Genomic DNA, 22,286 nt, shown 5'->3' with positions numbered 1-22,286 from the left:
GTTAATTTTAGGTCATTTAAGAAGTTTTTACAAATATACCTTATAAAACCACTAAAGGTGTGCATCTTAAGACAAAACAATGGCATTAATATATGTTGAAATTAAACAATTCAAGGTGTTAAAGCAGCTCAAACATGCATTTAAGTCTGGGACAAGGATAAGCCCTGTCCGGGAAACCGCCCCAAAGTGTAATAATTTCACTCACAGTGCAAGAACAAAATATGTATTCACTGTTGATTGTGTTATTTTTACTCTTTTCCATTAGCAGTAAACATCTTGGACATTACGTGGGATTTGAGTACACTGTGATGATTATGAGTCTGATTATGAGGAATGTTTTAAAAAAAAGCAATATTTCACTCTCCACCACCAATACCACACAAAAAACAGGAACACACCATATATGGAGTACCAGGAAGTGATGTGTTTTCATGTCCACATCAGCCAAAAGCCTAAGAAGTGAAAAACGAAAAAAGATTTCTTGACATATATGAACAGATGTAAGGAAAACTTAAAAATTGCTTGTTTTACACAAATATAATGCATCAATTACCTGTTCCATCATAAACATGCAATGTTTAAACACATACAAACTGCTTGTGTATGATAAAACTTCAATAGGAATCTGGGGTGCTCTTATTATGGACTTCCTGTCTCAGAGTGGGACGAGACAGCACTGTAACATAGTATTTAGAAACCACACACCCTATAGTTTGGCATCCTAAAATAGTCCCATACAGGAGATGAAGTCTGAGCGCACACTATAGTGTGTGTCATTGTGTTATGTAAACATACTCAGTGTGCCACTCTCATTTTCTCATGCATACTCCAGCTTCATTTCACGTGCGCCCACGGTAGTCTGAGGGTGGAAGCGCAAACAGTGTGTTGGCAAGCAGGAAGTGATGCTGTTGCAGTAATCAAGACTCAGGTTGATAAATAGCTGCTGCTCCAGACACACCATTAAATCCAGCTATAAACCATAGCTTAACACGGTACTTCTGTTCACTTAGCAGATTTTGCTGATTTCTTTAACTTAGTTGTACATTAGGAAAAAGAAAGGTAAGGATTTTGAACCTACTCTATTTATTATTTATTTATAAGTTGTTTTAAGACGTGTATTAAGTGTAATGCCTTTATCATGTATAACTTCTGAATCTTCAGAATGAAGCCTGTCATATTGATGTTCTGCCTGCTGGGAGCAGTCTACACAAATCCAGTGAGTACTACAGCGAATAAGCCTTAAAATGTGAAATTACAAGTAGCTTATTAAAAGTGCAGGAGCATTGTCATACATTACAATCAGCAAGTTTTCCTTTTTTTCAGCTCTTGCATACAATTGAAATGAATTCGCATGCATCCAACTCTGTAAGTATTCTCAGGTTACAGAAAACAAGGTTTGCTTAGAAGCGTTTTAAATAACAATGTTCATATGAACTTATATTCCACAGTCAGAAAGCTCCTCTGAATCCTCTGAGCAGAATAACATCTCACAACCTTCAAATGAGGTATGCAGTCCACATCAGAAGCGAATGCAACAATGTGCGTTTTTTTTCTGACGTACAAGTTTGAGTTTAAATATTTCTTTTTTTAAAAATAGAAATCCAAGGAAAATACATCAGAGAGCAATGTAAGTACAAACAATGTTAATGTTAACAAATCTAACAATGCACTGTAAAAAAAATTAACTGTACTATTTAATGTTTTTGACTACACTGTAAAAAATTATTTGTTTTCTTACAGTTTTTGTTGTTGTTGTTGAATCAACTCAGATTTACAAGTAATTTCAACTTACTATTATTTATCTTGACTACAGATGAGTTGTTATAACTTATAAAATTTAGTTGAAAAAAAGTAACTTTTTTTTATAGCAACTCATCTCTTGTCAAGATAAATAATAGTAAGTTGTGACAGTGTAGTATTTAGTTGACATAAACTATAAACAAGTTGAAATTATTTAACTTATTTTGTTAAGTTAAAGTAAAAGAAAGACTTTTTTAAAGGTAACAGATTTTATTAACTGTAATATTTATTTATTTTTTGACAGAGCTCGGAATCACTTGAATCTGACTCAGATGAATCGGTATAACTAAGAATTACATTACAGTATTTTACAGTATTAAACTATATTGTTTATAAATGTAAATAATCTAATTTTATTTTCTAAATTAAGATCTCTAAGGAGAGCGAAAGCCATTCAGTGGAACATCTGGTAGGTTATTTTGCTTTTATATTACACAAAAATAACATTCTCAAAAGAAATATGTATTTCCTATTTGTAAAGTCTATACAATTCTATATTCTGTCATCTGTGGTTAACTAGACTGGAAAAAGTGAGACTGCTCTGACATCAGATAACACTCAAAACAGCAAGGAGAACATGCGTAGGGTAAGAAGCTTAAAAATAAATACCTCATACACCAATGTTTGTATACTAATTATGCATAATATGTTTGTGTTGTGTAACTAATTATGCATATTATGATAAATGCACGCAGGGCTGGATCTACACCCTAAAATGGGTCAACTCGAACAGCAATGTGCAAGCAACCAGTGAACCAGATGAGGATGAGTCCAACGACATAACAGATGACTCGACAGGTGCCACATCAAAACCAAGTGAAAGCAGCGAATCAAGTGAGAGCCAGGAGGTCGGAGTGAGCACCAATGTCACACGGCAAGATGACAACAGTGCTGACACAAGCGAAAGCATTGAACAGAGTGTTGGTGGGTCCAGCAACAGCAGTAGCAGCAGCAGTGAAAGCAATGAGTCCAGTAACAGTGCATCGGACGATAAGAGTCGCTCAGTCGAGTGCGTCCCTGGTACCGACAGCCAAGAGTGTGACAGTGAGGAGGACTTTCCCCAGGACATTGGAGATGATGGTGCGACCGATCCTTTCAATGGCTTAATGATGCCCGACTATGCCCTGCCCTAGCAGAAGTTTACGGCATGAAGTCAATGTTCTGATATATTCAAATGGGAATCCCAGGAACATATTAGGGTGGGAATGTGCTTAAGGGAATATTTTTTTATAAAAAGGGAAACTTTGGGCTATTCCAGTATTAACATTAAATAGCTATGCCAGTAATAATGTTTTTTTATTGGGTTACTCAGAGTATATCGCTTGAGGTTGTTGGTGAAATTATACTGTACATTATAACATTTTTATTTTGCTTTATAATATATGCTTTATCCTGAAAAGTCTTGAGATTGCAATATTTTTCCTAATTTATCATTTATTTATACAGTCGGTGCTAACCATTGTCAAATAAAGAAAATAAAAAACAAAATTAGATACATGAGTAGTCTCATATTTTTAATACGAAAAGATATGCAAGTCTGTCAACATTCCTAGGATGACTAAATCTTGTTGCATGTAATTTAACAGATAACTCTGCATGTCTAAACCAAATGTGTAAAGGGCTGAACTAGCAGTTTAATTGCATATGCTTAATTTATGTTTTATTGCCAGATAGATTTATACATGCATTTAACTCATACATCAAACCCATGAAACGCGTCAATGCTGATTTCATACCACAAGATGGTGGCAAACTTTAGTGAACAGTGTGGGATTTCCCTGTGCAGAACATTATGAGCTGCACAAAGATTACAGAAGAAGAGGGACTTTTTGCTGTTTCATGTGTGCTGCTTTTGAAAGAGGGATAAAGATTCTTTACACTATAAATGAGGGTTTAGACATTGTAAGTTTGTTAATTACTGTATAATTAAACCGACTGTTTTATGCTTCAATCTTCAGATAACAGAGTAAGCACAGTTGGCATTTATTGTCTAGACAATTGCCATTACGTGATCCAAGATAATGGCAGGAATTATGGGGCTATTATGAAAACTGTGTGAAGGAATTAAAGGTTTTTAACAGACATCAAACAAAACAAGGAAGATGGTCTGTGATGGACTTTAGGGTATCACGTGTAAGGCCGTCAATAATTTGGATCGAAAACATTTGAAAGAAACTCCAGGTCGAAAAGGGGAATCTGAAATAATAAACAGAGACTTGCGTTTAATCCCTATTATGTTTTATTTCCCTTTTACCATTTACAGTAAAGCAAGCTTTTGCATGCTATCTAAAAATTACCCTACAATTTAAAAAAATGTGAACACAGTATAGACAACTGAAATATAACCTTAATATTTATCTAAATAGATTAATAAATTCATATTAACTCTTAAAAATAAAAGTGCCTTGAAGAACCATTTTTGGCTGTAAGGTTCCACGAAGAGCCTTTAACATACAAACACTTTGTATTAAAAAAGGTCAGACCCTTTGACTTAAGTTTTTTGGAGAAGCAAAAATGTTTCTTCTTTGGTATAACTGAGGAACCTATTTATTTTTAAGAGTATGCCTTCATTTATATTTTCTTTTCTCCTCAACGATTAAAGTGCAACAGGCTGCTGCATTAAAATGTTCAACATGCTATAGATAAGACATATAAAAGGAAACATGAACAAGTATCTGCACTCAGATTATAAAGGAAGCGTGCCAGTTTGACGCGCAACCGCCTTTTTTTGACGCGCAGGCAGCGTCAAACCGCTTCGAGGGGCAAACGTCCTTTAAACGTGTTAAAGGAGGAAAAATATAAAAACACACATGACTCGACAATTAACGGAATGGGTGATGGTGAAAAGGGGGCTAGCCAACTTTTTTTGGACGTTTATGTGAAGTGCGAGATAAAAATGTACCCAAACTGAGACGGGGGAAGTCCCCGCGAGGAAATCCCCTCTTCATAAGATCATTTCGAAATTGAGCGTGGCTCTCACAGGCTGAACTTCTCGGTGAACAGCAGACGCCTGTTGATCCTATGACATTCAAACCTTTACGCTTTTCGTGTATATAGCGCTTTATGTGTGTCAGTTGTGTTTTGTTGTTTTAATATTTACCATGGATGAGATGAAGAGGGAGAACGAGGCGCTCAGAGCGAAGCTACGCAGCTGCTCGACGCTCAACACGTTTTATCACGAGACGCAGCAAGAAATTACGAATTTAAATCAAGTCATATCATCCAAAAACGGGATTATTGCCGAATTGAGGGCAAGACTGGGGAAATATGAGAAAAGTGTCGTCTTAGACGGAGAGGAATCCTATATTGTCGGACCGTCGAAATCTCTGATCGAGAGTTTGTGTAAAGAAATCTGCAAATTAAAGCAAAAATGTAAAGAGTCAGAGGCGGACGCAGCACAGAAAGTTGAAACCAGTAAAGATGTAAGTTGTTTGTTTTGCTAATCTTCCTGTGCTGTTACCCAGTACCACACCATCTGTCAAATGTTCACATATTAAACTAAATCCTTGTGAACTAGACCTTTGTAAAATAGATAATGTAAAGTTTACAATGCATGTGTATTTTGAACCGTAATGGATCAAATGTATAATGTAATATAAAGTACATTTGTGGTTCACATTCAGTTGAACTTTAAAGAAATAGTCTGTCATGTTTACACTCTTAAAAATAAATGTTCCTAAAAAGTTCTTTATCAGGCTGTATGGTTCCCTAAAGCAGTGGTTCTCAACCTTTTTTTGTGCCATTTATGACATAACCCATTGTAAAACATAAAATTTGAATGAAACAAAACTTAGATATACAACGTAGAGCTGTTGGTTAGTAGCCTTATTTTTCTGAGGTTTAATTACACAGGATTCATGGTAAATTAGTGTATTTTATTAAAAGTCATAAAACTGGGCCCACAGCCGGGGGGGTTAATGGTCCCCCCCCCCCCCCCCCGGGGACCATGGCCCCCAGTTTAAGAACCACTGCCCTAAAGAACCATTAATATACACAGGACCTTTCTGGATTAAGGTTCTACAGATTATAAAAAGCTAAAGAAAAAGGGTATTTTGGTGAACCAAAAATAGTTGTTCTATGGTACACAAAGTTCCCCTATGTAGCACATATTTTCAACAGTGTGGGATGTCAAACCAACTTATTTTTGTTGACTCTTTATTCCAGGAGATCCAGAGGTTGCAAGAAATGTTGAAGGAGAAGGACCAAGAGCTGGAGATGATCAGACACAGGCCCGAGCAGGAGAAGGAGCGGGAGATCCATCGCCTGCGCTCCACCCTGGCCGAAAAGGATCGGGCACAGGCCACCAGGGCCGTTCTTTGCAATTCACTTGCTGAAGAAGCTGAGCAGTTGAGGGCCCAACTGGGGGCAACAGTTCAGGTGTGCCAGGAGCTTTTGGGGCGTCTGGAAAATGAGAAAAGCAAGAGCACCATGCCGGATCAAAGAGCTCAGGTTAATGAGGTGTGTAAGGGACAGGCACAGTACCACGTAGCCCCATTTTAAATAGGGAAAGCTACAAACATATGAATTAATCTTTGAAGTGGCTAAAATCTTCTCTTTGCTGGATAACAATTATACTTGACATTGCTTTTTTGTATCTTTACCAGAGAACGGTTTCCTCAGATGTTTCCCATCTAAACATAATCATCAACAAGTTACAAGAAGAGAACGAGGAGCTTAAAAGAAGAGTTGCATATGTAAGTGTCACATGATGGAATTGTTGTTTGTTTTACCTGTGTCATAAGCAGAAAATCTTGCTGTGTACCTTTTACGGAAAAGAACATATAGTCTTGGAAACATCTTCATGAACACACATATTTGTTTCCGTTGTCTCAGGTGGAAAGTTTAAACTCAAAGTGGCAGAAATATGACTCCAGCAGAGAAGAGTATGTGAGGGGTTTGTGTCAAAAGTTGAAAGAATCGAATTGCCTGGCATCTTCGGGTCCCAACCTCACCCAAACATCAGCGGTGGGGGGCACGGCTCTCTTCCAACAGGAGATCGCACGGCTCAATGGACTCCTGGAGGAGAAGATGATGGAGTGCGAGAGACTTGGCAGAGAAAAGGATGACAGTATCAGAAGAGACCAGGAGCGTATTCAGATGCTCGAACAACAGGTTATTAATAAGTTCTCTGCCTTCTACTAAGATTTTGATGCACCAACTAGCAAAACACAAACAGTGCTGTTCTGCCTCAACGATCTCAGTTCCTGTTTAAACAGGAAGTCATTGCCACCTTTGTAACAAAGGTGTGAACTAGACACATTTGGACTTCTGCCCATAACATTTTTAACTCTCTCATAGGTACTGGCCTATATTGAGGACTTTAAATCGGAGAGAGCAGACAGAGAGCGGGCTCAAGGTAAAATCCTGGACCTGCAAGACCAAGTTGGGAGACTTCAACTGCAAATACGCACACAGGCAAGTCTGCATATTCCTATTTCCGTATACGCGTAAGATCATTTCAGCAACTTAGTGTAGATTGTGTGAGACTATTTTATAAGCATCATCTTCGACAAACAGATATTTACAAATAATTGAGTATGATAGTAGTAGCAATATTGCTTTTGCTTATTTTAAAATCTAAAGTATAATATTTTCCTGTTTTTGTCACACAGAGCGTCCAAGATGCCGCATCCTCACGCCGAACTCACATGGGACTAAAAAAGGCCTCACACCGACCGCCAGACGTTGCCGAACCGTTGCTAAGGAACAGTCCACCGGAAACAATCTCGAAAAGAACTATCGGTAACTCTGCAACGCAAGGAACCGCTGAACTGCAGTGCCCTAGATGTCTTACCACATATGACGACGAACATACGGCCGAATACCTAAACCACTGGGACGAGTGCGCCAAGCTGTGAGTCTCAAAATTGAGTGACTTTTTAAAGGGCACAACAAGCACTGAGGACAGAATCACTACAAGCACATTGACTGTGTGGCAGAATGAGCAGTGAATAACGCATGTTGAAACCGTATGGACTTTTGGCTTGACTTCTATATCGAAATTATGATTTAGGGTTCAGGCATTCCCAGTTCAAGGGCTTACTCACGTGGCAAGTTACACAAATGGTTTGGGTGTGAATAATGCTTTATTCAGTCCCAGACCAGGCATGTTTTTTATTCGAGTTATGCCATTTATTGGTGTGATTCAAGCATGGTACAGTTTATCTAAGCATTTGACTTATTGCTTAATACTCTGTGGTAGATCTGTGTATAATTCAGATAGATCCTAAAATTGGTATCATATACCTCAGTAATATGTGTTGTCTTTATCAACTGGTTTGCACTTTTTGCTATTTTAATTATTGCCAAATACAGATGATAAAAGCACATAACTTTTATATTTAATGCATAAGCTTCTTTATTAACAGACTATAAAATATTTTTGTACACTTTTTTTGTCATGGTGCTAATGTACAGTTTAATGTGTAATGTTTCTATATTTTATTTTCTTAAGTATAGTGTTGTTATTTGACTTCAATTTGAAATTTGACCAGAAATTAGAGAGCAGCACAGCACACACTATAACTAATCTTCTGATATCTGATCTCGTATATAAACAGTATAACATTTTCATTGTGAATGTTATTAAAGTTGTTACGTGGTTCTGTCATAAAACGTCATTACTTTCTTAGACTTCAAGGCACTATTTGAGTGCGAGGTACTTGCCATTTGATCCCCCTCTGCAGTTGAAAACATTCTAGTTTTAAGTAAGAGAGGAAGTTCCCTACATCCTGCAAACTGACGCGAGACCTTAAAGTCTCAGACGCTGTCTAACAAAATGGCCACTGAAGGCAGTGAATTGGGTTTTAATATCTAAAATATAAATTTTACTTTGCACAAAAGCTGTCAAACTATGTCTTGACATAAGAGGATTTATTTTTGTAATAAAACATTTGCTAGAAAAGACCACGGCTTTTTAAATGTGATGTTTTTGTGGTTTGTGAATGCATTTATGTGTGAATTCAGTGTATGCAGTCAAATGTAATTATTAGGAAACCAGAGACTGAAATAATGCCAATAAGATCATGAGACATGGTGTGTCATAAGGCATTTAAACTTAAGTCCTATGGGATTTAAAAGAGTATATGTGTGCAAGTGGTGGAAAGCCCCTTCCCAGACTAAACTGAATGACTATAACTGCAGCAAATTCTCAGCTGTCCCGAGGCCTAGAAGTGAATAGCACAAGAGAAGCAGGCGACTGTAGGGTGGAGGGATATAGCAGCACTGGCTATTTAAAGGGGAGGAGGCTATGGGACCAAACAAGGCTTGTGTCTGTAACTAAAACTAAAATGTACAGAAGCTTGTGTTTCTGTATTGAAATGGCACATGTCCATTTAATTAATCCGAGAATGCTTCAGGACCACCATTTTGATACAGGACACATTCTGTAACTTAAAAGTTTGCATTTGGCAGATGTTTTATGACTTAGTAGATTTGTTGTATATTTTTATGTAAAATCTGCTTGGTTTAACCAACTGAGCAAAAGGAACAACAGTTGTCAATGTTTTGAGAGCCCATTAACCCATCATACGAACCATCTTCATTATTATCACTTTCGTGTTGAATATGAGAAACCTAAAATGTACAAGATCCTGTTTTCAAAAGGGTTGTCCGTCCCACGTGAAACAGCATCATGGTCCTCTGACTCAATAAACCCTCGATGGGGTCAAACACACGACCCTATAGCTGCTGCCACGGGGGCCGGAGGGAAAACTCCAGCTTGAGTTTCATGCTTTCTACTTCAGTCAAGTCACATTCTCGAAATGACGTCGTCCAAGAACAAGTATACGCTTCGGATGATGCTTGTGGCCACATTGTTTCTCAGGTTTTACATTGAGCAGTGTCAGTTTTCGACCTGAAGTCATTGAGAACAGTGCATATCTCTGAAGAGATGTAACTACTTCATAAAAGCTGAAGCGATGGATGTGTGGGCCTGTTGTAGTTTTTGCTTTTATGAAACATTTTTCCTCGGAGAAGTGAAAGGTTGGCTGGAAGGGATTCCCCACCTCCACCTCTTAGAGACGACTCAAACACACACACAACGTGAGGCCCACAGACCTAAAAAGCACACACACCACAAGCCACCCTCGTGAAGTGGAAATAATTAGGTCACCGTATCACATGACGTTTACAGTAAAATTTTCAGCAAAGAAATTAGATGTCGTTCACACATCTAAGTCCAGTTTGAAACGTTGAGTCGTTTCCCACTTGAGATGAACAGTTCAGAAATTTGCCCCTCAGTGACTAAGAAATTGTCCTTTGTGTGTGTGTGTGTTTGGGAAATGATGTATACAAAGAGCACTCACACAACAAAATTATCCTCAACTTTACCTGCTGTACTTTTCCGAGTGGGAAAACCTTGCGAAACACCGTGCCAAAATGAATAAATTTGGCCTTTAATCTTTAAAGCAGGGAATTCCCGAACATTGGCTCACTACATCACTTACTTGAAAGACAAGCACTTTACTTAACACAGATTGCTGTTTTTACTGAATGTGTTCGAATGATCATGGCCTGTTGTGTTTTTTGTGTTTTTTTTTTTTTTGATAAGAGAGATCAGGGCTCAGACAGAACCCTATTGTCAATTCCTGTATGTGGAATGATGGGGTTTTCCCATTTGAGCTGTTTCTCTCCAATCTGGCCTATCCTCAATAAAAAGATCCTCGCTGGTGATTACAAACTACACTATCACATCTCCAATCTTTGAATGGTCTCTAATAAGCCCAGCTCTTTCTCTCTCATTGTGCAAATCCCACTTGAGAGACATTGGGCATGGCACTTAAAATTCCTATCAAGAGAGCGTAATGAAAGACTGTTGTTGTTATATATTTAACAATATGAAACCATAAGCCGATGTTGTATGTATTCTGTTAGGAGGGGATCACTGTTTTCTTTAAATGTCAAAATGTGTGAGAAATCTGGAAAAAATCAAGTGTCATCACATATACACTTCTCATTCAGTCAAAGCAGCTACTATGAATTTCATGTTGGAGCATGACGTAAACCTTGTCTAAACCAGAAATGTATTACTAAAAAAGATTTTACCTAAATGAGGCATCTCCAGTATTGCATCATGGGTGAGTAAAAGTGGGCAGACTCTAGTACTTACAAAAGCACTACCAGAAGATTAACAAAATCTCCCATCAATGGCTCACTTTCCAATTCAATTAATATATGTTTAATGCTTATCAGTTAACACTTGTAAAATTAAATGTAGTAAAAAAGTAAGTGCTCTAAATAAAGTGAGTTTTCTGTTGGGTTAGTACTGAAGGTGCCGTTTCTCTCTTTTTTTTATCACTACAGTAAACATCTACATAATGACAACTAGATATTGGATCTTTATATATTGGTTGATACATGCTTAAACATGTCATGTTAAACTGAAATAACATACTTTCTTTTGAAACAAGACCTATCAAGATAAACTGCAGTTCCTTCAACCTGTTGTATCTGCGTTTCTTTGTTACACGTTAAAATGAGGTAGGCGTTCGCCACAGCGAAAAAGTTTTCTTGGCAGGAAGTGAAGAAAAAAAGCCCTGCATAAAACAAAGTTTGATGATGACGGATAGTGACAAAAGTTCCCTGTCTGTGGGAGTCTTTAGTTTAGAAATAGTCTGTCAAGTGGTTTCTAAAATTAAAAAATATGCCCTACCACCAATTTTTAATGTGAATCTAATCGTTTTGTTTTAAGTAATTTTCCTTGCACCTGGATAATCCAGTATTTTTTAAAAATGTAATTCCTGATCATCGAGGTGTTTTTAAATTATCGTTTCAGTGTAACAAACGTTTCAGTTGATTATTTTGCGCATCTATTCAGTTCACTTCAGGACTTCAGAATGGATTGGGCAAAGTTTACTCATTTCCAACAATCTCAAATTAATCAAGTGTTTTCTCATTAGTATGTTTTAAAATTCCCAAACTAAGAGGAGGATTCAAATCGGAAAAGAGGAGGACTCCGATAAGGCTGCTTTAATTTCAAAATGATTTTCAAAACTGTGTCATAAGGGTTGTTTCACAAGTCATAATTAATCACATCTGAAGGACATTTTTCATAAATAGCAATAATATTACTAATTAATCAAGTCTATACATGCATACTGAGATACAAATAAAATCCCATAACCAAGTGTTTAATAATACATTGTAGGTTAAAGGCACAATACAATAATTGAGGAGAAACGGGACAGATGTTGTCTTTCTTATAACATTAAATCATACACTGCAATTGTTAGTATTACTGCAATTGTTAGTGTTTATGGGTAATATCCAATTTCATTCAATAACTGACAAAAAAAAATCTAGAGCGGGACTTTTTACTGGACTGTGAAAAGTGTGTGGGAGGGGCTTAAAATAATTTACCAACAAGTTATGACATATTTTTTAAAAGTGGGCCAAGTTTTTCTTTAGAAAAGCCTGCAACGATTAGAGGATGGACACATTTAAGTTTAGTCGGTGGATTTTAATTACGTGTTAATAATATCACCCTATGGGCCAAAGCAGCAGTGTTTTCCATACAAATAAAAATAGCAGCACAAACAAATAATAACAACCCTTATTAGTCTTTGCCATGGCAACTTCAGTTAAGTTTTAGTTAGATTTAAATATGTTGTGTTAAGTGATTCAAATTATTTAAATATATTATTGATGTGTGTTTATTTTTTTAAGATAAACTGAACAGTCGAAGTGGGACTATTCCCTTTTTTCCAAAACACTTTAATGATATTCTGTGACAGATCAGAACACATTTATCAATTCATCTACCTACAATAATCATCGATTTTTATTTCCTTGGACCAGTTGTTCAAAAAGTTTAATCTCGATCAAAATAAAATCCCAATTAAACTATCTCACTTTTGTCCTGGGGCCAGTTGTTCAAAAAGTTTAATCTGTTTCAAAATGATCCAAATCCCAACAAGCACTAGTTTTTTGCTATCCAGGAAAAAATACCATATCAGGTAAACCATTACACTTTTGTCCTGGTTTTTTAAAGCAATTAGCAAATCTGGATTACTAGTGTTCTGAATGTGATCACATGTCAATGTTGACTATTAGCTATGTAAAAAAACAGCATGTAGTTTGGTGGGGTCACTAAGTCTTTTTACTTGAAGAGACAAAAAAAACAACAACACAAATTTCCTTAACTTTTTTATTCAATTCAACATAGTCTGCTCTTCTGCCCCCCCCCCCTACTATATATATATATTATACACAAACACATGCATTTTAAATCATAAAGAGGCTCAATATCCACTGGTTTACATTTGTAGAGATGCCGATTGTTAAAACTACTTTTGACTTTTTCGTCTCTGATGATTGTGATTGTAATTAATATACTGTACAGTGCCAAATGACATTAAAAGTTGAAAATTACGTTTATTAAAATTACATTTTGTTTGCTATTAACTGCTCTATGAGGGATTTATATGGACTTTTTTCTTTCTTAGATTGGAACATTTAAATGGTAGCCCAGTGTTATACATTATCATTATAAGGATTAAACTTATCAAGAGCAAAATTTCAACCAAAAAAATTATACATAACGTTTTAATAATATCATTATAAAATATTAAATGATAGAAATGTTGTATTGTAGACTAACTGTAGGTTTATGGGGCGGTAAATAAATGTAAGAGGTCTCCAAATTGAAAACAACTTGCACTATCTTAAAATACATCAGTGACCTTTGTTTGGCCTCAATGCACACAAGTAATGTTTTAGTAAGGCATTTTAGTTAAAAATAGTTATATTTACTAATTAAACTAAGGCCTAGTCCCGGTTTAAGCTGAACTCTGTCAGGGAAACCGCCCCATAATGTTTTACTAAAAACTTTTTAGAAGTTTTTAAAATCCACCCTTCTGATGAGATTAGTAAAACCCTACTTTTTGGGATCAAACAAATCCCAATCTTACTAAAAAGATCCAGATCAAAACCTAAGTTGGATTTTGTGATCCAATCCAAATATATATATATATATATATATAATATATATATATATATATATGAAGAGTTTGGTTCCAAAACGCAATAAATCAATTTTGACACATTTCGGTAAAAACGTGTTTTCTATACCAAGAAACTGACAAGATGAGAACCACTATTTTCTGTTACAAACTTTCACATAGCATCTTTAGGTTATAAAAACATAAAACATTCAAATCCATAACTTGATTTTCAAAGATTTATTATAAAAACGAATTATTTTTTCCACAAAATGCAATAAATCCAAAGTTTTTTTCAAAATTCTATAAATCTATTCAATCAATGTATAAATGTGCATTCATTTTTGCCATTTTATATTCATTTAGTTGAACAGTTGTACACACTGATTAAAAAAATAAACATTAATGGCATTAATCAAAACACTTACTTTGTCATATTAGGAACACTGTCATTGCTGCGGTTATACTTGACGTCATCGCTTAACATTTTTCACAGCAATCAGCTGTGATTCTCGTTGACTTTTAGTAAAATTATGGAAAGTTTTCCATAAGATTCCCTGGGGTCAATGTGTTAGCATGACAGAAGCTAGATGCTGTCGGGAGAACAAGTGATCGTCTCCCGAGTGCCTCTCACGTAAATTATTAGATGTTGATGGCTTACGTTTCTTTCCCGTCACAGAAAACCACAGGTTTATCAATGCTATTAAAGTATTATTTCGTTTTTGTTTGTGTGTTGATCACGAAGTACAAAGTAGATGAGGAAAACTAGGACTCTGTGTACTCAATGCGCCGCCATTGTTTGTTTACAATGTTTGGAATGGTGCGCTGTAATTTGTGGAGCGGATTTATTGCATTCCGTAGAAAAGGAGGAGTGGCGTTTATTGCGTTTTGGGAAAAAAGGGAGAAAAGATGACAGAATAACACGGCGGATATTAGAATTTTGCGTAAAATTAAGAATTTACTTTTAAATACTGACCTGATATAATACTGATTTTGGCAGTAACTAATTTTTTTCAAAAATTGGGTTAATTGCGTTTTGGAACCAAACTCTTCATATATATATATATATATATATATATATATATATATATATTTTTTTTTTTTTTTTTTGAGGGCCAGAAGAACAGACTGAATGTTAAATTGAAAAAAAGTAAGGGAAAGTTGTGTTGTTTTATTGTCTCGTCGAGTAAAAACACTAAGTGACCCAATACCGACCAAACTACCTGCTGTTTCTTACATAGCTAATAGTCAACATTGACATGTGATACCATTTAATCCAGATATGCTCATCTGAAAAATTGTGTATCTGGATCAGGGTGATCCAATCCAATTTTGATCCAGATTAAATTTTTGAACAAATGGCGCCAGGTTTTCAAGCTAAATTGGATTGGATCACCCTGATACTGCACACACTTTTTCAGATTAGCAAATTAATAGTGTTCTGAATGGGATCACATGTCAATGTTGACTATTAGCTAAAAAAAAAACAACAGGTAGTTTGGTCAGTATGCATGTTTTTACTTGAAGAGACAATAAAACAACACACATTTTCCTTAATTTTTTTTATTTCAGTTCAACATTCAGTTTTCTGGCCCACAAATTTGTAGAGGCCAGTTGTAAAAACTACTTTTGACTGTCTGGTTGTAATGTGATTGTAATCAATATAGCCTACTGGACAGTGCCAAATGACAGTTAAAGTTAAATATGACTTTTGTTCAAATGAAAAATTATAAATATAAATATTTTTGACAGCTTTATGAGGGATTGACTGGAAGGTTTGAATAGCCCAATGTTATACTTTGAATACTTTACAGCAGGTTTCCCCAAATCTTACCCTGGGGGCCGGAGCACTACAAAGTTTAGGTCCAACCCTAATCAAACTTACCCACCTGTGATTTTCTAGTGATCATGAAGACCTTGATTAGCTTGCTCAGGTGTGTTTGATCAGGGTGGAGCTAAACTCTGCAGTGCTCCGGCCCTCCAGGGTAAACCCCGCTTTACAGGATTGAACTAACCAAGAGCAAAATTTCCACAGAAAATGATACATTTATAAATATGTCAAAAAGAAGAAATGCTGTATTGGCTTAGAATAAGCCTACTTTTTGGGATTAAACCATTAAATAAGTATTGAACACAAAGTGGCGATTTGATCCAGATCAAAACCTAAATGGTATTTTGTGATCCAAATTCAATTTTTTTTAACAACCCATTTGTAAATTTTGATTTAATTTGATAGCCAAAATCCAAACCACTGGCCCATGGTTTGGTGAAGCGGATTTTAAAATGCACATATTGTTTCATAACAACTTATTGTATTAAAAATGTTTCCAGGTTGTTCTTATTCATATAGACATGATATATTCACCTACATTTAAGAATGCAAGGATTAACTGTTACATTCATAAGAAATGGTTTGCTCAAATTAGTGCAAAGCCAGTTCAACTTCATGCAGCCCTCCTCATATCGCAGTTAAAGCTACACTGACAAATAATAAAAATTACCCCACAATTTACTCACCCTCAAGCCATCGTCGATGTACATAAATATATTTGTTCAGACAAACACCATTAGAGCTATATTAAAAAATGTCCTTGCTCCTCCAAGCTTAATAACGGTAATAATAGTATGCAGGGACCAGGAAACTTTCGACTTTGAATCCCAAAAAAGTGCATCCATCCGTCACAGACATAATCCACACAACTTAAAGGGCGTTTAAAAGACCTTTTAAGGGTAACCTATGCAATTTTGTAAGAAAATATATCATCATATTTAAAATTGTATAAACTATAATAAGTAGCTTCTGTTAGCGGCTAATGCACATTCACCAGAGTTTTAGTGTAGAACAATGCATAGTAGCGTGGTGACAAACATACTGAGGAGAGTATGAGGAGAGCAATGCCAGTCATGAATAAGAGGTAATCCAAAGCAATAATTTTAAAGAAAATGACAGGCTTGGACTCTATTTATAAATAAATAAAAACCTTTTTTATTACTTTCCACTTTTGGTCTTATTAAACATATTCAAAACAAAACACCTACTTCTTCCTGATGTGTATCTCTGTTCAACCACTCCGTGTCTAGCTCAAACCTACCACACCTTTGTAATAAGGTCACAAAAGCTAACAGGTAATGTAATGATTGCATAACTATTTAGATGCTTAACTGATTAGAAAACGTAAACATTGAATATAAACGACATTGTGGTCGTTTCATCAGCATTTGTCTTTACCAGAATGACGGGGCGGTCCCACGTCATGCAAATACTGGGCGGTAGGGAGCCCCTCTATGTCAATTTACTATTGATTTTGTACTTCCCCTTTACCGGATAAGGTTAGGTGTCTGATAAGAAACACCTAATATCAGGATACCAATCTCACATCATACCCCCAAATATTTAAAAGAAAGACAACCCACACAAATTTCCTGCCACTCTACTGTATTTCATCTTTCAAAAAGAAAGACAAGATTTTAATATTACTTAACAATATGTTAAAAAGTAGCCAGTCTGGCTTCAGTGTTAATACAATATACACTCTATAACAGATTGATAGCGTGAGTATTGTTCTTTTCAATATGATTCTTCTGATACAACCTTGGTACAAGTTGGGGAAAAACAAACAGGAAAGAAACTTGAACACAGTTGTTACATCGAACTGATAAATTGATGTGTATGTCGTCAAGTATAAGCCGTTCTCCCGATGATGGGAGAAGATGCCGAGCAGTCCCAATTTTCTTGACACGGAGCTGTGAGGAAGTGCAGTGCCGGGTGCGGGTGAGCAAAGCCACAGTTCATTTGAATAAAACGATCTTTTTTCCAATTCATCTTTTTCATTAAGCATGTCTTTTGCAGCGCTTTCATTCTCCTATACATACAGCATCGTGACAACTGTGAAGGCCACAGAAAACCCAGAACATGGTACAGACCTTAAAAATGAATGGTCCACTCACTGACAAAAAGCACACGCACACACTTTAAAGGAAAAACAAAGGGAAAACTCATAGAGTAGCATTATGTGGTTGTTGTTTTTTTTTGACTTTGCTCTTTTTACTGCAGGAATATAAGCCCGTTTTGGGTTCTTTGGGGAACCCACAACAACAAGGAAAAGGCAAGGCGGCATGGATAATGCAGACCAGAGGAGCGGTTGGAGCGTAGCAGCACTGGGGTCAGCCTGTAGAAACATGGGAGAAAGAAGAAACCGGAGGAACGCTTAATGATTCCTGCCAATGTCTGTTGAAAGGAAGACCCCCATTAGTGGGCAGCAAATGTGGCCTTCTTCAAGCTAAAATTGGACCAGTTGATGGACAACCTCTGTCTTGTCTGTCGCGCAGAGTCTAAGCAGAACCTGTGGACGAAGGAAGGCAAATTAAATCTCCTGAATATCACCAGTACAAATGTCAGAGCCAACAAAACCAAACGCTACCTTTTGAAATATTCTACTTCACGCTCCGTCTCGTCCATGTCCACACTGTCCAAATCAATGTCTTTGGGCAGAAACACATCATCTGTTGGAGGATAAAAGAGTGCTGACTTCCCATTCAACATCAAATATTTAGCCTCAGACAAAAAAGGCATTTTTCACAAAAATACTCACCTATCGAGTTGTTAAGCTTGTCTGATTTTTTCTTTTTATTCTTCTTGGGCTTGCTTTTGGGCTGAAGTGACTCGCTGTTTGGGACTTTGCCGTTCTGCTGAGGAGGTTCCAAGGCTAGAGACTCAATAACAGGAGAGTTCCTCTCATCCTTCCCTCCATTCTGCTGCTGCTTTTTACTCCTCTCCTCCCTTTTGAGCTCAGTTACCGACTCCTCGAAAGCTCTCTGCTTGGCTTTGCTGTCAGTTTGAGAGGTGGCTTTTGGAGGCTCTGGATCCTTCGTGAGCTCAGCTGGCCTCTTCGTGGCCTCGCCATTGTTTTTTGGGCCATTTGTCTGCTGTTTTGGTTTGGCCTTGGTTAGGGTGGGCTCTGGTTGGGGTGAGGTGCCATTCTGGAGTACGGGAGACTCCGAAGGCCTCTCTTTGCAGATCTTTGGACTTGGCTGTTGGGATGTGCCGTTCTTGGGGGATTCGGGTTCTAGACGAGGCTCTTTAGGACTAAGACGAATTAGATTATGCAGTAGCTGAGATTTGCCGTTCTGGAGGTTCTTTTCAAGAACACTCTGTGCGGTCTGCCGAAGAGGCTGAGGGTTGTTGGTTGTAGGAACGAGAGAAGGATTTTCCGACTTCGTTACCTCCTTGGCTTTATTGTCCCTTTTCTTCTTCTTGGACGCACGCAACTGTTGGATTTCTTGTAAACGGAGCAGCTCTTGCTTTAGCGCCGCCTCCTCCTCCTGTTGCTGCCTCCTCTGTTCCTTTAAAAGCTGCTGCTGTACCTCCAGTTCCCGAGCCTCCGCCTCTAGGCGAGCTTTCTCCTCCAGCTGCACCAAAACAAGCCAGGTTTAATTCTATGACTCATCTGCTTTGTGTAACTAACAATTATATGGACATTGAGAAAAACAAGCTTACCTTCTTTTGTTTGTGGCGTGCACGTTTCGCTGCTTTAGAGCTGCTGCTGTTGGCTGGTTTGTTATCTGCACTGTTGATGAACTGCAGCAAGTCCTCCACCTTGCGATGGTCCTCTACCCCATCCCGCTCCAGCAGCAATTCTTCCTTCTTGGGCTGTTCCTCTTTACGCTTTGTCAGCCTGAGTCGCAACTTTTCCCGCATCTCTGCATAGTTTCTGCTGGTGGGTGCAGCAGGGGGCTATGTACCAAAAGCAATATGAGCGTGATTAGTTTATTTGGACACCTTATACAATAAACAGATCAGTCTGACAAGAGTTGGCTCCATGTGTACTTCACAGGCAGATTTACATAAGCAGTGGAGCATGAAAAACTAAAAAAAAATTGCATTCTCCTGAACTGTCAGTCAACACTAGACGCAAGTAAATGATCATACCAATACAACTTTTACCAGTGCCAGTTTACAATTAAAGGCATTAACATATATTTTTATCACTATTAGTAAGAGAGACCTTTATTTTAACTTAATGTTAGAGTGTCAAGAAAATTTTTTTTGAGTAATGTAAAAATAAAATGAAAGATAAATCGCAAACTTATTATTAAAGGGCACCTATTATGCAGAACCCACTTTACAAGGTATTTGGACATAAATGCGTGTTGGCATTGTGTGAAAAAAATCCACCCACTCCTTTTGAATCTCTATTAAACCAAAGCAGTCGCATTAGACATGCATTTTGAATCCATTACCATTGTGATGTCACACTGATAAAGCCCCGCCCACGGCCACTGTCTGACAGTCCTGCATTGCCATAGTTCCGCCCTTAGTTAGTTGTATGCTGTCTGCCATATCTCACTAGTAAAATACTGTTATCGCAGACTCGATTTACAGGAATCAGATCTATTTTAACTGAAAATGCTCACTGTCTCTTTTAGTAAGGGAGTGAGGAGCAGTGGCTCACTTGAATTTAAAAAGGTACACACACGAAAACATAACACATACGAAAACATAACACATTTTTGTTCCCACCCAATTAGGGACATTTTGGAAATGCTATAAAAACTGATCTGTGGGGAATTTTGAGCTAAAACCTCAGACACATTCTGGTCACACCCAAGATTTGTATTACATATTGTAAAAATTGGCATTATAGGTGCCCTTTAAATGATACAATGTTAATCTAATCTAAAACTATACTATGTACACCATCCACCCTTCTTTAGGAACATTTTTCATTTAGCAGTTGGATAATAATGAAGTAAGTTTTCGTACCCCTCCGTGACCGAAGAATTCACAGTAGCAGCAGTCACAGTACTTCCCTTCTTTCTGATTTGTGGAGGTTGAGGTGGAGGAGCTGTGCTCCGAGCTGCTATCGTCATCTTGGCTCTCCTCTCCTTCATAATGTTGGTGCTCACAGCCACCATTTCCTTCACAGCGATGACCCTCACAATCAGGATCACTATAAAAACATTTTTATGCAGTGTTATTAAGACAGATTTGGTAGTGGTAATATGAGAGTTGAAAATGTTCCATATCCAACCTCAAAGAGTTCAAATTAATCAAAGTCACAGTGAAATATAAACCAAAAAGTGCAATGAACAAAGTCTTTGGGCTTTATTAAAGAAACACGACGACTTTTTGGGACTTTAAATGATTCAACACACCCCCCAGAGTTAGATAAGTCCATAAATACACGTTTCATATTCGTGCATCCCAAAACTTTGACGGACCCACCGCTAGCCCAGCTTAGCACAAAGTCTGGAAGTAAATGGCTCCAGCTAGCATACTGCTCGCAATAATTGACAAAATAACGGCAACATTCATTTATATGCTGTGATTTGTAAAGTCACAGCATGTACCAAAATCATGAGACACAGTCATCTTTTAACCGTATACATACTGGGACCTATATTCTCAGAAGGCAAAGCACTGCTACTTGGGTGGAGTGAATTGCTCACAGCACCTGAGAAGCCCTGTGGTGAGGAGCAGAAGCCCTGTGGTGTGTTTCGCCTTCTGAAAATATAGCAGTATGCTAGCTGGAGCCATTTACTTACAGTTTTTGTGCTAAGCTAGGCTAGCGGTGGGTGTGTCAGACAAAGTTACGGCACGGACGTAGATGAAAAAGGTATGTATGGACCTAACTCTGGGGGATACGGTGAATAAGCTAAAGTCCCAAAAAGTCAGCGTGTTCCTTTAACCCCTTACACGCTCCTCGTTTTTTGTTTACACTACTGGCCCTCAAATGCCACAGAAATTGGACTGAGTGTAAGTGTGTGTGTCTGTGTGCGTGCGTGAGAGAGAAAGAAAGAGAGCATGTGTGCGTGAGAGAGTGTGTGTGAGAAGCAAAGAGAGAGCATGTGTGTGTTTGTGTGTGAGAGAGTGTGTAAATGTGCATGCATTAGGTCACACTCCTTTATATCTTTTTTCTGCATTTGTGACTGATTTTATTTGACAACTTCCATACAAATGCTCTCTGTGGCAGTTATACCTGTGTGTGTGTGTGTGTGTGTGTGTGTGTGTGTGTGTGTGTGTGTGTTGTTTGTATGTGTTTGTTTGAGCATGTGTTTTCTGCATTACATTTGTGCACAAGTACCAGGGCCCGGTTAAATAAAGCACCTTAAGTTTTTCCCTTAAGTATAACACTTAAAGGGTAAATTCCCCTTACCTAAGAGAATAATTTAAGGGTTTCGCATACAGTATAATCCCTTAAACTATAATCCCTCTTAGGTAAGGGGAATCGTTAAGTGTTTCACAACAGCAACCCAGGTTTGCCGTTATAAAATACTATTGTTGCCATGGAGACGCAACAGAAAAAAAGTAAGTTTTTTTTTTCTGCAACACCCTTAGGTTTAAGCGAAACATAAGGGTGAACTTAAGGGAAAATTACACTTAAGGTGCTTTATGCCAGGGGTTTTCAAACCTGTCCTGGAGGACCACTAGTACTGCACATTTTGCATGTTTCGCTTTTGTGACACACCTCATTCAGTTACCTTACACACCCATTTCAGGTCTTGCAGTCTCTAGACACACCAGGTGTGTCTACTGAGGGAGACATG

The 22,286-nt window shown here is 37.5% G+C and overlaps 3 protein-coding genes across 5 annotated transcripts in view; 2 read left to right on the top strand and 1 right to left on the bottom strand.

Moving 5' to 3' along the window:
* Window positions 1–876: 876 nt before the first annotated feature.
* scpp1 (secretory calcium-binding phosphoprotein 1) lies at window positions 877–3,291 on the top strand. Its single transcript, XM_065295881.2, has 9 exons — window positions 877–1,059; window positions 1,162–1,216; window positions 1,324–1,365; window positions 1,449–1,505; window positions 1,598–1,627; window positions 2,045–2,080; window positions 2,171–2,209; window positions 2,321–2,386; window positions 2,496–3,291. Exons 2-9 carry the CDS (start codon window positions 1,163–1,165, stop codon window positions 2,931–2,933), a joined length of 762 nt encoding a protein of 253 aa, XP_065151953.2. The 5' UTR covers window positions 877–1,059; window position 1,162; the 3' UTR covers window positions 2,934–3,291.
* Window positions 3,292–4,200: 909 nt separating this feature from the next.
* Window positions 4,201–8,706, top strand: tnip2 (TNFAIP3 interacting protein 2). Its single transcript, XM_065295702.2, has 6 exons — window positions 4,201–5,222; window positions 5,965–6,258; window positions 6,405–6,494; window positions 6,634–6,912; window positions 7,099–7,215; window positions 7,413–8,706. The coding sequence occupies exons 1-6, from the start codon at window positions 4,902–4,904 to the stop codon at window positions 7,656–7,658; spliced, it is 1,347 nt and encodes a 448-aa protein (XP_065151774.2). The 5' UTR covers window positions 4,201–4,901; the 3' UTR covers window positions 7,659–8,706.
* An 8,825-nt stretch (window positions 8,707–17,531) lies between these two features.
* fam193a (family with sequence similarity 193 member A) overlaps window positions 17,532–22,286 on the bottom strand; it is a 30,671-nt gene continuing 25,916 nt past the window's right edge. For all 3 annotated transcript variants that reach the window (XM_065295703.2, XM_065295705.2, XM_065295704.2), the window contains 5 exons: window positions 20,503–20,689; window positions 19,237–19,473; window positions 18,332–19,148; window positions 18,161–18,242; window positions 17,532–18,082 (listed from right to left, as the gene is read on the bottom strand). In XM_065295703.2, coding sequence (XP_065151775.2) covers window positions 17,989–18,082; window positions 18,161–18,242; window positions 18,332–19,148; window positions 19,237–19,473; window positions 20,503–20,689 — 1,417 coding nt within the window. In that variant the 3' untranslated portion in view covers window positions 17,532–17,988. The remainder of the gene's footprint in view (window positions 18,083–18,160; window positions 18,243–18,331; window positions 19,149–19,236; window positions 19,474–20,502; window positions 20,690–22,286) is intronic.

Source organism: Paramisgurnus dabryanus, chromosome 4 (genome assembly GCF_030506205.2).
Source record: "Paramisgurnus dabryanus chromosome 4, PD_genome_1.1, whole genome shotgun sequence".
NCBI lineage: Eukaryota > Metazoa > Chordata > Actinopteri > Cypriniformes > Cobitidae > Paramisgurnus > Paramisgurnus dabryanus.
This window is presented reverse-complemented; position numbering and strand designations above follow the sequence as displayed.